At 45.9% G+C, this 17,500-nt stretch overlaps 5 protein-coding genes across 5 annotated transcripts; all 5 read left to right on the forward strand.

The window, feature by feature from the left end:
* Window positions 1-471: 471 nt before the first annotated feature.
* Window positions 472-5,028, forward strand: T069G_04881 (ankyrin repeats (3 copies) domain-containing protein; the record flags this gene model as incomplete). The annotated part of the gene is made up of 8 exons (XM_056172091.1): window positions 472-634; window positions 692-2,240; window positions 2,286-2,328; window positions 2,401-3,112; window positions 3,212-3,674; window positions 3,771-4,105; window positions 4,193-4,836; window positions 4,894-5,028. The coding sequence occupies 8 exons, from the start codon at window positions 472-474 to the stop codon at window positions 5,026-5,028; spliced, it is 4,044 nt and encodes a 1,347-aa protein (XP_056028949.1).
* A 2,971-nt stretch (window positions 5,029-7,999) lies between these two features.
* On the forward strand, window positions 8,000-10,093 carry T069G_04882 (ankyrin repeats (3 copies) domain-containing protein; the record flags this gene model as incomplete). The annotated part of the gene is made up of 1 exon (XM_056172092.1): window positions 8,000-10,093. One exon carries the CDS (start codon window positions 8,000-8,002, stop codon window positions 10,091-10,093), a length of 2,094 nt encoding a protein of 697 aa, XP_056028950.1.
* Window positions 10,094-12,973: 2,880 nt separating this feature from the next.
* Window positions 12,974-14,140, forward strand: T069G_04883 (eukaryotic aspartyl protease domain-containing protein; the record flags this gene model as incomplete). Its single annotated transcript, XM_056172093.1, has 1 exon — window positions 12,974-14,140. One exon carries the CDS (start codon window positions 12,974-12,976, stop codon window positions 14,138-14,140), a length of 1,167 nt encoding a protein of 388 aa, XP_056028951.1.
* A 919-nt stretch (window positions 14,141-15,059) lies between these two features.
* On the forward strand, window positions 15,060-15,648 carry T069G_04884 (polyketide cyclase / dehydrase and lipid transport domain-containing protein; the record flags this gene model as incomplete). Its single annotated transcript, XM_056172094.1, has 3 exons — window positions 15,060-15,128; window positions 15,205-15,348; window positions 15,403-15,648. The coding sequence occupies 3 exons, from the start codon at window positions 15,060-15,062 to the stop codon at window positions 15,646-15,648; spliced, it is 459 nt and encodes a 152-aa protein (XP_056028952.1).
* A 952-nt stretch (window positions 15,649-16,600) lies between these two features.
* Window positions 16,601-17,094, forward strand: T069G_04885 (uncharacterized protein; the record flags this gene model as incomplete). The annotated part of the gene is made up of 2 exons (XM_056172095.1): window positions 16,601-16,934; window positions 16,994-17,094. 2 exons carry the CDS (start codon window positions 16,601-16,603, stop codon window positions 17,092-17,094), a joined length of 435 nt encoding a protein of 144 aa, XP_056028953.1.
* Window positions 17,095-17,500: the final 406 nt, after the last annotated feature.

The following is a 17,500-nucleotide window of genomic DNA, read 5'->3' on the forward strand; positions in this document are numbered from 1 at the left end:
TGAATCTACTCGCGCTCACTTCCAGACTTATCCTTGTCCGCTAGATATGTTGAAATCCACTAAAATTGGCTACATCTACTAGAATTGACTACCTACATCTACTAGACTTGCCTGTATCTACTAGAATTGTCTATAACTACTAGACTTACCTATATCTACCAGCATCTACTAGACTTACCTATATCTACGAACATCTACTAGACTTGCCTATATCTACTAACACGTACTAGATATATCTATGTCAACATATTTGTATATTTTAAGCGCCGTTGAGCGCGTAGGAGAAATATCGGAGGTGGTACCACAGCCGGGCGGCAAGGCAGTCGCTTTTGGAAAGGGTGGGCGCCTAATATATCATAGCCACACTAAGAGACCAGGATATAAAGATCCATCATATCATGAGGCTACCCCTCCTGTAAGCTTCACATATACACATGCACTCATTTACATTCTGCATACCTCCCAGTAGGTATGGACCCTGTTGGGCTAGCAGTTGGAGTTATCGGGCTCGCTGGGCTATTTTCGACCTGTCTTGACTTGGTTAAGAGGGTTGATAGCTATAAGCACTTTAAAAAAGACGAGCAGATCTTAGCCACCCAGTTCGCGGCCTACAGGCTCCGCTTTGAGAGATGGGGCAAAACTTTGGGACTGGACCAGACAGCGTTGTCAGGGAATCAGACGGCATTGTCAGGGAATCAGACGGCATTGTCAGGGAATCAGACGGCGCTGTCAGAAGACCAGCACGAGGCTCTTGCCGACTCTCAAACTTTGGAGACGGTGCGCAGACTTATCGAGATTATCCGCGAAATTTTGAGTGATCAAAAGCTTCCGAACCCTATTAACCCGAGCCTGGTGAGGAGCTTGACAGAGCCATTTCGGCCCAGAAAGGAAAAGCTCTCATGGGCCCTAAAGGGCAAGGCAAAACGAGAGGACCAAGTAGAGCTTTTTGGGAAATTAATCCAACACTTATATCACCTTGTACCCATAGACACCATATCTCGAACCACAACTGTCAACACCACAACTGTCAATGGGAATCCTCAAACCATAACTGTCAATGGGATTCAGTCACCGAATACCACTGCCCAGATTGACAGCTCTTGGAAAACAGAGGTTCGGGATACTCTGCAGAGATTGGAGGGAAAGGCTTACGCAGAGACGCGCCGGGAATTACATGCTTGGATAGTGCGACATCCGCCCAATGAAATATACCAAGATGCCATGAAAAAAAGACTTGAAGCCACTTGTGAGTGGATTCTGAAACGACCTGTCTTGGACGAATGGCTGTCTTTATCAAAGGGTTCCCAAACGCCTGGACTCTTGTGGATAAATGGACCGGCTGGGTTTGGTAAAACCATTCTTTGTTCTCGTTTAGTCCAACACCTCCAGAAAATAGTCAAGACTCCAGTGGCGAGTTATTTCTTTTCCTCGGATTTCGAAAGCCGCGACGATCCGTATGAGGCTATTCGCTGGTGGATATCTGAAGTCATATCTCGCAGCGAATCTGCATTTGACTATGTGCGCATGAAGCGGGAGAAGCAGAATGAGCCGACTGCAACTCGTGCATTCATCTTAGAGATATTTTCGGATATTATCAAGATGGTTCCTGGTTGTGTTTTTGTCATAGACGGGCTTGATGAATGCACATGGTTAAATAAAGGAAATAATCCTGGACGGAGAGATTCAATCACAAGCTTTCTAGAGAATCTTGACCAAGCAATCACAAACTCAGCTACACGTGTTCTAATCGTGAGCAGAGACGAGTCCGAGATCCGTTGTGGGGTCGAGGATATGAAGACCACCATCTTCGAGTATAGTGTCCTTCCAGAGGATGTTGATAGCGACACTAAACGCTATGCTAGGAGCATTGTCGATAAGAAGCTCTCAAAAAAAAGCGAGCCACTTAAAGTTGATATCTCTGAGAAGATGGCCATGAAGTGCGGCGGCCAATTTCTCTGGCTGAAGCTCCAAGAAGACTCCCTCCGCAGTTGGAAGAACCAGAAACAGTTACAAGATGCTATTGACACAACGCCTTCCGGTCTTGACAGTTTGTATCATAGAAGCTGGGTAAGATTGTCCAAACTCCCAAAGGATGAGAGAGACCGCGCGTTTTCATTACTCCGCTGGGTCACTTTTGCCATACGACCATTGACTGTTGCTGAGATTGCTGAGGCAGTGTTAATCAGCTTTGAGAACGAAGAATTACCTACAGACGAGCTGCCCGATTCCATTGATGACGAGTACGTCAATAGTGAGATATTGGGGATTGGTGGCTCACTACTCAGTATCCGAAAAAGCTCAATTATGTTGGATCCTAGAGTCGACACCGTACGGCTTACCCACTTTTCAGTGAAGCAGTATTTCCTCTCTCACGATTCTACCACGGGAAATACTCTACAGGCAAATGAGAAGCTGAGATCCTCCAATGAAAGGACCGAAAACATTACCTTAGCTCAACTTTGTCTTTGGTACATTCATTATGAGCAAATCTGGCAATTTGAGAACGAGCAAGACTCGGACCAAGTTCAGGGGTCATTCAGAGATTACGCGGCAGGCTATTGGCATCACCATGCCCTCAATGGTAGCCTGGAAGATGAGCTGGTGGACTATCTAATCACCTCTTTATTCGACATAGACGGTACAATTTGGGAGGCATGGAAAGAATGGTTCGATACCAGAGAAAGAATGGCAGTGGAAGCTTACTTGGAGATGAGCGGCGACGACGACGATGAGAGACAGATAAGGCAGTCTACCCTCTCTAAATCGATGCCAAACAACCCTGTTTATTATGCCTCGAAACTTGACATAACAACAATCACTCTGAGACTGATTGAAGAGTATCGGCATCAATTGGATGAAGTATCTTACTTTGGTGAGACAGCCATCGCAGCCGCCTGCGGAAACGGCAATCAGGCGATTTCGCAGGCTCTAATTGATGCGGGAGCAAATATTAAATGCCCCAGCTATGATGGAGAAACTGCTTTGCACAAGGCAGTTGATCAAGACCGTCTGGATCTAGTAATGCTGTTGCTAGAGAATGGTGCAGATTTAAACGCTGTTAACAACAGCTCAGCGACGGCCTTGCATTACGCCGCACACTCAGGTCATGCTGGTATTACAAAGCTTCTTCTTCAGCACGGCGCGGATTGCATGATTCAGAATTTTCGAGGCGTGATTCCTTTACATCATGCTGCTGGGCGTGGAAATTTAGATGTGATCCGGCTGCTGATCAGCCAAGACTCCCGTCAAAATAATATGATGACAAAGAGGAATTCGCAAACACCATTGCACACTGCTGCCATTAGGGGACAAGCCGAGTCGGTGCAATTGCTGCTAGACTATGGGGTCGACATCTCTGTTGTTGATGAAGATGGATGTACGCCATTAATTAGTGCCTCCTTCTTTGGCTTCACTGAAGTTGTTCGGATACTTCTCCGTTGGGGAAGCGACATAAATGCGCAAGACCTTAGGGGTATGACGGCATTGGCATTGGCAACACAAAATGGGCATACGAAAACAGCAGAGCTATTATTACAAAATGGCGCCGACACGACTCTTGTGGATAATATTGCAGGCTGGACAGTCTTGTTACATGCAGCTTACTATGGCTGTGTGGACATATTTCGCGCTCTGCTCACATACGGAGCCGATATTAATTTCACCGACCCGGATGGGTATGATGTACTTCTCTCTGCGACCGAAGGTGGGCAAACCTCAGTCATCAAGGTGCTCCTTGAGCATGGGGTTGATGTCTCAACCTCACGACCTAGGAAGGCGGGAACTCCCCTCGGTATGGCCATTAGACATGGCCATTACGAAGTAGTGGAGCTACTACTTAATAATGGTGCAAGTCATAATGCGGTATTGGAGACTGATTGGCTACCACTTACGCTGGCATCCTCTGAGGGCCAAGTCAACATTGCTAAGCTCTTCCTTGGTCTTGGAGCTGATATAAACGAATCGACGTCGGATGGATTAACGCCCCTGGTAAAAGCTATATGGAAAAACAAAGTCGATATGGTACAATTCCTGCTAGAGAACGGCGCTGATCCATCGATTGCCGATAACAGTGGGAGTACTGCCCTTAAAGCTGCTATTCATGTGGGTAATATTGAGATAGTCAAACTACTGCTCGATAATATTGGTGACCTTGCAGTCGAGGATGATCCAGGTTTGAAGCCACTTCATCTAGCTGCACATTATGGACATGTTGACATCATCAAGCTTCTTCTTGAGAAGGGATTCAAAACCACTGAGAGGGGCGCCGACGGCTGGACACCGCTGCACGCAGCGGCACATGGCGGGCATCTCGATACGCTTGGTCTCTTCTTGAATGAAGGGGTCCCACTGGCCGCCCTTGATTACACTGGCAGAACAGCCTTGCACATAGCCTGTCAAGAAGGCCACCAAAAGGTCTTCGAGACGTTACTAGAACTATCCACATCTGACGAAGTTAACTGTCCCGATGTCTATCAGCGCACACCATTGTTCTATGCGGCTATGCGTGGCCACAATCATATATTAAACCTTCTTCTTCTTTCATGGGTCGCCGATGTGCACAGAAAGGACTTTTATGGCTCTACAGCGCTCTTTGCCGCCGTACGAAACGGTCATGAGCAGATAGTCGGTCAATTATTGGCTTGCATTGGAGAGATACCTCTGGATTCAAGGGACGCTTTCGGAAAGACTGTGTTTTATTGGGCACGAAAGTGCAATAATATCCGCGTGATTGATCTTCTATGTCAATCTAGCGACAATGCTTCTCAGACCACGGACGAATCTGACGTCCTCGAACATAACTGCATGCCCTTCAACAGCAGAGTGTTTTGGTGCGACGTATGCACTAGATGCATACCGATTGGCATAGAATTTTTCGAATGTTCCGATTGTAAGGACTTTGTCGCTTGTTTGGAGTGCATTACCGCGGGAGTCAAATGTCTTAAAGATGAAGAAGAAGCACATCAATGGGTAACTGCACCAGAACAGCTGGAATATGTAAGCGACGAGGAGAGTAGTGTAGATGAGTAATTGGACATAGCTATAGTAGAAGATAGTAGATGGATATGGTTATAGTAGAAGATAGTAGATAGATATAGTTGTAGTAGAAGGTATTACATAGATATAGTTATAGTAGAAGGTATTACATAGATATAGTAATAGTAGCAGATGCTAGAGAAATATATGGACATGTATCTATAGTAACCGATATTACATAGCCATAATTACCTAGTATAGTATAGACCGATATAATTGGGGTATTAGCTACTGAAGAAAAATGGGTCAGGTAGTAGTAAAGATATATAATACTACCTAGGCACAGCGGTGGCAGATACATCAAGTACTATAGTATTGGTACAGGTATATACCTATCTGCTAGACGTAGGCTCACCACCGCATGTAAATAGACATAAAAAGAGCCTCCAGACGCGAGATATAGATCTGCCAGATACTAAACAAACCTAGTAAATATAGCTATTCATCTAGTTGGACAATGCGATTAAAGATGGAAGTGTTATCCGCTTGTGGGAATTGCGAAGTTGTGGTTCATGAGTGAGCCTTTGGTTTGGATTGTAGAAGCATAATTTGGAGAGCTAGATCTATTTATCTTGGCCGCCTTCCATCAAACTGAAAAGGATTCCATGAACAAAGCTCACTCGTTAGTCGCTGCTTTCAGACAAAGGAAATCGGTTCATGGCACCCATCTCGACAGCCAGAATGACACTGGAGTTTGAAGAGATGGACGCGGTGCGGCCGTAATGAACCAAGCGACAAAAATAACGGCAGCTTAGTACAGTTCCAGCGAAATGCTCATCTTGGAAATCTCAACATGGTTAGCTGTAAGATATCTGCGACGAGTGCGATGAATAGTTATACCATCTTGATAAGCAGAAGAAGACTGTCTCTGAGACTTCCTCCACCAATTAATCAGGACTGCGAGAGTTGGTGGCATGGAAATGACAAGGGCCACCAATGCAATAATGGTTTGGATGTCTAACATCACGAGGCGACTCAACCAGCCGAACCTCTGGTGATCGACTGAAGATAGAGCGGCGACAGCACCTTCGGGTAGGAATTGGCGAAGAGTAACTTTGATAGATGACACCGCAAGCGGTAAATGAAACAACAAGTAGACGGCGTATGTATTTTTGCTCTGTCACGATTGACAAGGGAATTTGACATATTCGCGAAACGAAGACTGGGGCAGTGAGAAAATAAATACGCGACATTGAATAGAAGGTAGGGCGGGCCATACTCCAGGATTTGGTAGTGTCTTGCCTCCTGAGGGTTTTGGTAGTATTTACATCATGAGGGTTTTGGTAGTGTTTACATCGTGAGGGTTTCGGTAGAATGTCAGCTGTTGAGGCTTATGGGGCCTTCTCAGGCTATTGCGGCCCTGGTAATGAAGGCCTTGGATTTGACCAATGATTTACGATGTGGCGCTTTGAGAGGTTTGGAATCGGCCAATCGAACCATGTTCCATCTCTGACGGTTTTGGCAAGGGCTGTGTGCTGCAGTGGTTGTGATTCGTGCCTAAAGGAATTGACAACGCATACAGACTAACAAGGGTATGCCAACAAGATCGCCTAAGCTGCAGCCTTGTATGAGGCGTCGAATTATAAATAAAACGACTGCGTCCCCGCCAACTCATTCCGGAATTTAATCATTCGCAAGCTGACTTGGTCTCAATTTCTTGTCTCTACTCTGACTCTTTGCCATGGCTTCCCTTGATTGGGAGTCTCATAAAGCTGAGATTCAACGTCTTTATATCGATGAAAATAAGAAAATATTGGAAGTGGTTCACGAGATGAAATTCTCTCGGAATTTTATTGCAAGGTCAGATTGTGATGCTGTTCAACAGAATTCAATAACTTACCTGTCAATAGCGAATCCTCATACCAGCGAAAGTTGAGGGAATGGGGAATTAGGAAGAATCGTTTGGGAAAAGAGAACTGGAAAGTTATTGACTATAAGATAAAAAAGAAGAAGCAACAGTCGGGGAAGACCCCCCAAGTTTACATTGATGGCAAATTATGTCCTTCGCAGAAGGTTCGAAAAGAAATAGCGCGTCAGGCGTTCTGTTCAACCATCGACAAGCTTTCTGTCCAAGTAGGTATGACGGTTTTGTTGCTCATGATTATCCGGGCTGATGACTGATTACTCGCCCAGATATACCGTCACCAATGACACCAGATGGAATTCAAATATGCTCTCCAGCATCATCTAATTCCCCTAACCTGTGGCCCTTAGGTTCGCCTTGGCTCGAATTTTTAGATATCCTTCCTTCGGACGTCTTTAAACGTAAATTGAACAATTTTACATATTAATGATATGGGAAAGTTTGCTAAATAAAGGCCTAGAAATCTGCAATTGCCGAAGCCAATTTCCATTTCCATCCTGGTTAAAGGAGTCGAACCGCTTGGCCGATATATTACGCAATCCTGTCCATATCAAACAGTCTGGAGTCTCTCAGCCTCCAGAAACTTTTGTATCGAAAGAAGCACTTGGTATGATTGTGCCGAGATACCTCGAACAGGATCTTGGAGCTGCTAGCTTGCGATTTAGCTGTGATATCTCCAATACTCTCTTGTTTGAACTCTTTTGCTTTTCCAACAATTTTATACACGAATCATGGGCGACTGAGATTATGAAGAGCACTGGGTTCAACACTCCGACGTCATTTAGGTGCCTCCTCTCAATGAGATCCATCGCAGCTGATACGTTGGTGGGTTGTTTCTTTGCAAGTGCGATGGAGACGGAAAATTTTGACCTCTTAGAGATGATGTTAGATGAAGGGGTGGATCCAATTCTTCTGAAAGACCAAAGACAGATCCTGAAATTTACAGCCAAACACAGGAATACCGAAGTGGCCAATCGCTTGACTGATGCTATTTTCTCCCACCTGACTCATCTTTGTACGAAGGAGACATGGGAAGCCACTTTGAAGCTTGCATACGATGCTGGACGGATATCTCTTTTATCTAGGATTATTCAAGCGGGAATGCCCATCCAAGATTTTGACTTGGCCCTCTCAATATTTTCAGCTATATTGGATGGCAAGGTTTCAGTCACGAAGCTTTTCCTTCAAAATGGCGTTGATGTCAATTTCCATACACGATTTTTAGAGGGCTACCGGGGAACAATCATTATCTATACCCTATCTTCTGATGAATACGCTATATCACTCCTCGGCCTTGCTGCAATACGTGGCGACATCGAGATGATGTGCATGCTTTTGAACGCTGGTGCGGATATTGATGGACCTCACGACTCTCTCTACTGCCCTTTGATCCTAGCATTGGACGGTAAACATTACTCTGCGGCAGAGATTCTAGTACAGGCTGGTGCAGACGTTCCACTTGCGGAAGCAAAGCAGTTTGAACTGTCAAAGCGAGAGAATTGGACTACTCGTGGTGATGAATGCCTCATCGACTATCTCTACGATGATAGCCAATCGTGTTTATACCTATTAAATACTTTGGTGTCAAATGGGGCAAAGTCTCCTTACATCGCTATTATGAAAGCAGTCGAAAGCAACAACGCGGAATTTGCTCTTACAATATTACACCGACTTGGCGCATTTGAAGAGGAGCCCGGAGACTTGGGTCATGACGCCATACACTATGCCATTGTTCTCGAGAAAAAGGAGCTTGTTTGGAGATTTCACTTAGCCGGTCTCCCTCTTGCAAAAGCTGTCCGTTGGATTCCTAGCGAAGAAATGCTAGATTTCCTAGAATCTCTTGGTATCATATCTGACATTCCTTGCACAAACTGGGCTAGGATCATAGGCGCTGCAAGGATTCTAAAAAAGCAAACACTCGCCCAGCGTCTTATGCTTCTAAGTACCAGCAGCTGCACTGATCTACCCTTACCAGCGTTTCCGTTGCCCGAAATGGCTTCTTGGCAGCGCGAAATGGAGTATCTTAGACAAGATATTTCACAAGGACTCCCATCCTCGGGATTAGTACTTAGAGTTGCTGGTTGGAGTGCTGAAGCTTTTACGAACCCAATGCTAGACATTGCCGATCCAGTCGTACCCATTATGGGGCTGTTTTTGGTCCATGCACACAACTTGTCTCTTCCTGCAGCTGCACATGTCGTTGGCAACGGATTTCTACACTCTATAGGTCTACTACTGGATGCTGGTGGGGATGCGATAACTGCACAAGCTCATTTAAGCGAATATTATAATTTACATGAGTGGCTAAAGAACGAAACAGTTCCAGACAGGTTTATTGGGAGTATGGATTGGTGTGCGCAGCGAGCCATGACAGGTAAATGCCATTGCAAGGGCAACTTCTGGCTTGCATGTGGCTCATGCAACGAGAAATCTGTCCTGGTAACAATTGCCAATGGGGGTAGCCTTCCCCTGTTTCAGACATTTCTCTCTTCTTTCAAATGGAGCAGCCAAGACATAGGGAAGGCACTTGTTGCCGTTTTGGATTCGAGGAGGAACCGCAGCGTGATCCAGGAATTATTGGCTTTGCACCCAGACCCCAACGCAATATACAAGGGAAAAACAATTCTCGAATCTGCGGCGCGACATACAGAGGTCTCGATAGTGCGCAACCTCTTGCGAATTGGTGCGAGTGCCCAAAGCATTGGATTCGCCCTACAGAGAGCAGCCCATTGTGGGCATTTGGAACTGATTAACATGCTGCTTGAGGCTGGCGCAGACGTCAAATGCCCGGCTCGGAAAGGGGTTGCAACCGCACTGCAAAGTGTGGCAGATCTCGGACTAATCGGTATTGCTTCTCAATTGATTGATGCTGGAGCAGATATAAATGCGTTAGGGTACGGGAAGTACAGCAGAACAGCGCTGCAGAGGGCAGCATCAAACGGCCGCATCGACATGCTGCACATGCTTCTCTGTCGGGGTGCCAGGATTTATGATGATGTTTCTAATCAGGGCTACAGAGCGAATTATGTTCGAGCAGTTCGAATGGCCGAGCAAAACGGCCACAAAGCTGCCGCAAAATTACTCAAATCTCACGGTGGCTGGACTGATGAAGATAGGATCTTGTATTCCCAGATTTACGAATGGGACATTGAGCTTGCCTGCCTCGATGATGATGACTACCTAGAAGAATATTGATGCATGTTAAAGGACATCTAAAAAACACATTTGGCTTCCTTCCAATTTATCTCCTTCTTCTTTGTCTTCCTCTCATAAAATGCTAGTGCATCCGCAGGTTAATAGTAGGAGACTCGACTTATCGAGTGGGCTAACCGTTTGCTTGATCGCTGAAGGCTACACCAACATCCTTAAACATGCAATCATTTAATCCATCGGATAATACACCTACACGAGATGCAATGTGGTGCCTATCGGACCGTCTTCTTGAGTGCTTCGGACAATAATTGATACATATTTGGTTTCTGCGCCGCAACTCTCTTCAATGGCGAGGGACGAGATGCCTCTGTTACGCGAGCTAGGCTACTACACAGCTGTCGTATGTTTTGGCCTAAAGGAACGAAAAAGACAAAAGAAAACAAAAAAAATAAGACAAAGTGAAACAAAACAAAATAAGAGAGGAATGTATAAAATTGGGTCGTGAGTTCATACTTCTGCAGTAACGTTATAAGCTTGGGCTGTGGGTGCTCTAGTACATACGACCATAGGTAGTGGAAAACTCGGGGTCCCGTCTGCTCCCCCATAGATAAGCCACTAACCGGCAGATTAGTCGTTGGGTGGGTGACCACCAGCGAACACCGGCTGTTGTATGTTTTTTCTTTTTTCTTTTTTGCTTTTCCCCATTTCCTTGTCTTCTAGCGTCTCCTGAGTGTTCCTGGTCTGTGTCCGATTGTGATTGTTGCGTTCTTTGTGCCTGTCTTGGGTCTCTTGGCTCATCATCTCTTCCATCTTCCTCCCTTACATATCGTCTCTCCCTTATGTCTTGTCCCTGTATGCTAGTATCTCTGATAACTCCTGCTCCTTCTCCATTCTCCGGCAATTCTTACACCTCCTACCACAAGTCAATGAAGCAATGTGTGTAGCAATGACACGGATTCTAATATGATGTCAGAGTGAAAAGGACAACAAATCATGATTTGTACTTACATGAACAGACCACAAAAAACCCACTTAACCCATCCTTGAGCCACATATAGAGGCCTTGAGCACAAGCGTCTTTCCAGCTTAGTAACAATATCTTAGCAAATAAGTGCCTACCATGATACAATTCATGAGGCACAACTAGGGGGATAGAATCGGGTATCACTGTTTCGAGGGCTGGCCCAATACCAAGAGTCCTGTTGACGAAGGCGACATATACGCTCACATATAGCAATCACCTGTAGGATGGTTTTATTCGGGCACTGTTATTATTATTCGATGCTTTCTGGTGTCTCAGTTGAATGATTCCGGGCTCCTCGTCGATTGCTGCTGCCAAGAGAGAAGCGAGTCGATGCTGAATACTGCTCTAGAGGATGGCGGAGCTGATGAAATGAGAAGGACCATGTACGCGTAACTTCAAATTGCCTGCTAAAATTAGGACTATTGGAGCCCCCATATCGATATGTGAATTCCTGGTTGCCGTATTTTATTCTCTCAATCGCTTTCTCTTTCTCCACGTTTGTCACTAGTGATCAGACATTTCTTCAACAGTAGCTGCCTTATACTCACATTGTGAACTCTACAACAACGCAAAATTTTGAGCCCATCAGAAGCAGAAATTCTTTCTCATCGTATTTCACAGTGAGCAATGTACTTATGGGGATTGCTGTGTTTTCGTGTACAAGTACCATTCTGGTACCAAGATGCTTGCCAATATCGAGAAATGAAGCGCCTGCAAAGTGCCGTGTCTTGAGCAATTGCCAAGTTTGCCACGCAATATAGACCCAGCTAGGATAATAGTGGGTGCAGTATTCGAAATGCCTAAAGAATGCAATATGACCATTTTTCTTTGTCGGCAGTTGAGAAAGACACTTGACAGGTGGCAGCAGCATTGAAGTATAAGTAATAGATCACTTACCTGCGTGCCTCACAAACTTCTGATGTCGTAAAAACTCTATTGCAAAAGCCGTCGCGGTTGTCTTCTACATCCACCCATTCATTCGTCCATTCACCCCATAGATTAACAAATGTTTTGAATGGTTCTGAAACCAAATGGGTGGTCGATGAATGAAGAGTGGAAGGCCTTTGGCTAGCGGCGCGTGCATGATGAAGGGGAGAATCGGAGCCAGATGAAATGTGAAGTTTCAGGCAATGAACTTATAGCTTGAACATGTGTTTATCCCTCAAAATACTCTATCCATTGACCCCATGCTGAAGGACTCAGTGATGAGCTTGAATCGTCAACAGAGGGTCTGGTTCCACCTTTTACGCTTGTTCGTAGCTCACGGAGACTAAGTATAAGAAGCCCACTACGACTCCATACAAGCACATACGACCATATCCATTGGAAAATACGGGGTCCCGTCTGCTCCCCCAGAGTCAAGCCAATGAGAGGCAGATTAGTAGTTGAGTGGGTGACCATCAGCGAACACCGGCTGTTGTATGTTTTGCAGTTTTTTTGGTCGCTGTTTTGTAGTTTTTTTTGCGGTTGCTGCTCCGTAATCTTGAACATATCCATTATACGGAGTTGCAGGCTCAAATGGCATTGAGTTGGTGGGGCTCGCTACAATAATACGAGCACCGGGGACAGCGAACCATTGTCATTTTAGGTGTTAAAGCGCTCTGGAAACCGGGGGCGGACCTTGAGCTCACTCTCCGTATTACATACAAAAGACACGAGTAATCCACTGCTATCCCTGGATAAGCAGAACTAGCAGCGATCACTTACAGGGCACCCGTTTAAGCTATAAGCACATATATAACTGACAGCCCGTTTCGTGAATCAATGAACAAAGGGGTAGCCTCTCCTCGAGCGTTCAAGTTTACCCAACATTCCCTGGATTCGCTCTTTCTGGTGGCGGCGGATTGACTCTCAATCTTGACAACAGCAACGTGAATACAATACTGCTCTTTGCCATCATGCCTGGTGTCAGAAACATCTCAGCATCTTTACTGCTTGCCGGCCAAGCCGCTGTCAACATCCTGCCGGACAATGTATTCAACGTTCCCTTGACGCGGATCATGAACCTGGAGTATTACGGCATGGAGTTCGAAGTTGGCAATCCTCCTCAGCGGTCTTTTCTCAAAATCGACACCGGCAGTCCCACGATTGGCTTTATCTCACCGCGGAGCAACATGTGCCTGCGTCCGGAGCATCCGTGTGATCCTCTGGGAACTTACGATAACCTCACTTCGTCAACAGCGGTGGTGGCATTCCCAGGCAGCTATCCCAACTACAACGATGGACTGCTGGACGGCGGCAGAGGTATCTTTGTCAATGACACGCTTCGATTTGCAGGCGTTTGCGTTGATGATTTTGTTCTTGGCTCGACCGATAGCTTCAACCTCGATGTTCGGCTGTCGCAGTCCAACCCGTTTGCAGGTATCATGGGCTTGAACGCTTTGTGTTTCGGGTCCCAGTGCGACGTCTACCCGACTTTGGTTCAACAGCTTTCGGACCGTGACATTTTGAAGACTCGTGCGTTTAGCATCTACCTAGGCCAGGATGAACCGCACGCAACTGGCCATCTTCTCCTGGGTGGTGTGGACGAAGGTAAGAGGGATGGGCCCGTCTTTACACAGAAATTAGATTCGCCATGGGAGGTTGAGTATTCGTCCTTTACACTGGACAAGGACGGAGAGAAGACGGTGTGGCCTATAGAGCCCGGAAACACAGTCAGTTGGGACACGGGTGCGGCCTATTTTGGTCTGCCCACGGCTGTGTTCAACGCTGTTGCTGCCGTTCTTGAGCTTCCTGCAAACGTTACTTCGACTCAGGATCCGTATGAGGTGGACTGCAAGCACCGCGACATTGTTGACACAGTCCTTGAAGTCGGATTCCCAGGCAATGGAACCATCAAGATACCCGTGGGCCGCCTGGTCACGACGCTCGACTCAGGCAAATGTGTCACTTATGCGCTGAATGGAATTGGTGGCCCTGGGGAGACGGATATTGCGACCAACTTTGGAGCGCCTTTCCTTCGCAGTGTTTATGCAACTTACAACCTGGACACTCTGGAGCTGACTTATAGCCAGGTGAAGTATACAGATGAGGAGCGGATTGTGGCGATTCCCGCAGCTAATTAGGAAAGCTTGGTGGAAGAGCTGCTGTGTTACGCGAGCATATTAAAATAGACCTTAATGATAATCCTGTCTCTACTATACAATTATTCTTAACGATATCATGCGATTGAGTAAGAGTGAGATCCCAAAATACTGTAGGGTCTTGCTCTCCCTTGGCACTAGCGAATGGAGAACTATTCTGCATTTATGGAGCAATCTTACATGTACTTTCGTGAGCCTAGCTATCTGTTGCTGTCCCTTGGAAGGCCTTGCAAGAAAGCAGATACGAAATGCCGCCAAGATACTGTTCTGGACCGTTATCCTGAACTATGTATTCTATCTCTTCGTAGCGCCGGAAGTCGGAATTAAAGATGCAGTGAGATCTTTATCTTGTACCACTTTTCGGTACCATTGAAACTTCTTACATGGATAAGTGCAAGATGTCGCCGCCAACCCTCTCTAACACTCAAAGCATGCATATGCATTTTGAAGTTTACATTCAATGCCACCTGAAATATGACTGTTCGTAATCAATAGTATTGTAGTAATGTGCTTAGCATTTTCATAGAGAAGCCCTGAAAATATACGTATTCAATGGATTGTTTCAAGGGAGCTCGAAGTGGCTGAGCCATCAATATTGCGTTGAACACAGTGGGCGATTCGTCATTAACCGCCGAAATGCACCAACGCTGCCATAGTCTAGTTTACCAAGATTTGTGTAAGCTGGTATATGCAACCAACTGGCGAATTAACTACTAGTAAGCAAGCCACTAGGCCTGTTTAAAGTCGGGAACTCCTCACATGTCGAATCCTTCGACGATAGGATTATCACGCAGATCGAGAGCGTGCTTTAATATCCCTCATTCTATTGTCAAATACAGTCGATTGCCAAAAAAGCCATCATTAACTTGAAAATCAGTTGAAATTAATACTAGGAACCGCCATGAGCCCTATACTGAGCGTGTCTACAAAAATTGAGATCGCGGCGTCTCCAGCTGCTGTCCGATCAGTGGTACGCAAAAAATCTACCTTTACCCATGGCAAACATCATGATAGAATCGCCCTGTGTACTGAATATTCGCTTGCAGTTCCTAGACTTTGCCCGATACACGCAATGGAAGCCAGGCTGGATCATTCAGCCGGTTGACGCTAACAAGCAGCCACTCGACCTGAAACCTGGTGATGGCCTCAAAGTCAGCATGGACGGAAAGGCTCATAACCCAGTGGTAGTGGTAGGTTTCAATGTGACTGGAATGATGAGCAATAGATGTGCTAAATCGCGAAAGGAAAACTCGCCCAAATCTTTCCAATGGGAAGGATCACTGTTTGGGCTTGGAAAAGGCGTCCATCAGTTTCACTTTGAACCAAGCGAAACGAATCCAGGAGGCACCACGTTTACACAAGGAGAGGACTTTCGAGGACTCCTGATCACACTCTCCTCGCCATGGTGGAGTGGAAGGAAGTTTGACATGGACCCTTGGGATAAATTCAATGCCGATCTGAAGAACGAGGTGGAGAAGTCTTCGAACTAGGGCTCCAGGCGCATTTCACTTTCTTCTAAGCGCCCAAAGACACAGAAGGCTGCTCTCATCTGCTACAAAACTAGCAGGCTGACCGGCCAAAGAGTTATCTCGCTCTTCGTCCTCATATAGTACTTTGCTTTCCGTTATATAGCAATTCTACTACTATCACCATCACATACGACCATAGGTAGAGGAGAATTCGGGGTCCCGTCTGCTCCCCCATAGACAAGCCTCTAACCGGCAGATTAGTAGTTGAGTGGGTGACCATCAGCGAACACCGGCTGTTGTATGTTTTTTTCTTTTTGGTAGTCTTGATAATTAGTATATTATTTGGGATCGAAGTTGTCTGCTTGCTTTGCTACCATGTATGCAACCATGGGAGGCGACTTGCACCGTGGATGTATCTACTAGATGTGGACACATCCAGTAGATGTAAATATATCTAGTGAGTGTGGACCAAAGCAAAGTTTCTCCCGAACCATTGTGGAACTCACTGTCAGCGTAATTCCTCCACTGACATAATGTCACAATTAGACGTCTGTCCAAGTAACCGTATTTGATTCATGATAGTAATAGTTAGGTAATTCTCATATCGCACAGGCACATGAACAGTGAAAAGTTGGGAGGAGACCAAGATGAGTGGAGTAAAAGTCTTAAAGATTGGAAATGTTGGAATAGTAACGGCAACTTATTTAAAAGTCACTGAGCTGCTAGACATGTAGATTAAAGCCTCTCAGATATATTAAACAGTGATTTACAAGATGTGCACCTAATTGAAACATAACATTCTCGGCAAAGTGGCGGGTTGTTTGCTCTATCCCGCTGCTTGCTTGTATTTTGCGCATTAAGTGTCACAGACCTCATGGCGGTGTCACAATCGCTCCATCCATATCAATTTCTTCAGACCGCTCCAAGGTAGCGACAGCAAACCTGCTTCGCCATCCTCGTGAAATTCCCTACCATGCTCAAAGTCAACCACAACCACTCGGCCGACGAAGAAAATGTTCACATCCACATCGCCATGAACCAACAGCAGGCCGCGAAAACTGTGAAGATGAGCCTCGCATTTGGACAAGCCATGGATGCAGGTCGGCTCTCCATCAACTTCTTGCAACAAGACTCCCATGGCGTTACTGTCGTCAGTCAGATGGCCGAGGAATTTGGGTGTATTGGGGTGCATATTTGGATGATGACCTGCCACTTCGCAGCGCCTCTGGGTGAAGGCGTACAATTCTCTCCAAGATCAACAAATCAACGTGCAGCTGATAATAATTTGTCAGTGCCCCGAGCAACAGGTTCGTGAAGAGCCGGCTGATGTACGTAAGCCATCTCTGACCCGCGAAATGGTTTATAGCCAACAGAGTTCAGCAGCATGCGAACGAGGAGATACGGCCGACGGAGCATATCATGGTTGAATACATCCAGAGGAGATTGTATAAGGTGGTGGATGCTTAGGCCTACCTTTTCCGAGACTGTCGTATCTAGTGACATCAGCCGTGCATCGGGAGCGTTTTCAGCAGAATCTTCTTCGTTTGTGGTAGGGTGGCAAGTTATTTTGCTTGTTGTGGTTATGATCGCATTGGCTATCACTTTTATCTCAAGAAACTCTGTGCCACCATTATTCGCCCGGTTAATTTGGTTGACACAAGATCGACAATGGGAAGTAAAGTCGCCAAGTCGCCTAAAGATGACACAGTCCAGCTCAGCGTTGACAGCGCAGGTTGCTCAGTGATTAGCGGTAATGGATGTGATGGGCGTAGAAATATTCTCCGACACAGTTATCGTCTTATCAGAATGGCGATTAACCCATCTATCTTAGCTAATTGATGGCTGTTGGAAAGTCCACATTGCATGAGTTACC

The sequence above is a fragment of the Trichoderma breve genome, chromosome 3 (assembly GCF_028502605.1).
Source record: "Trichoderma breve strain T069 chromosome 3, whole genome shotgun sequence".
In the NCBI taxonomy this organism is placed as follows: Eukaryota; Fungi; Ascomycota; class Sordariomycetes; order Hypocreales; family Hypocreaceae; genus Trichoderma; species Trichoderma breve.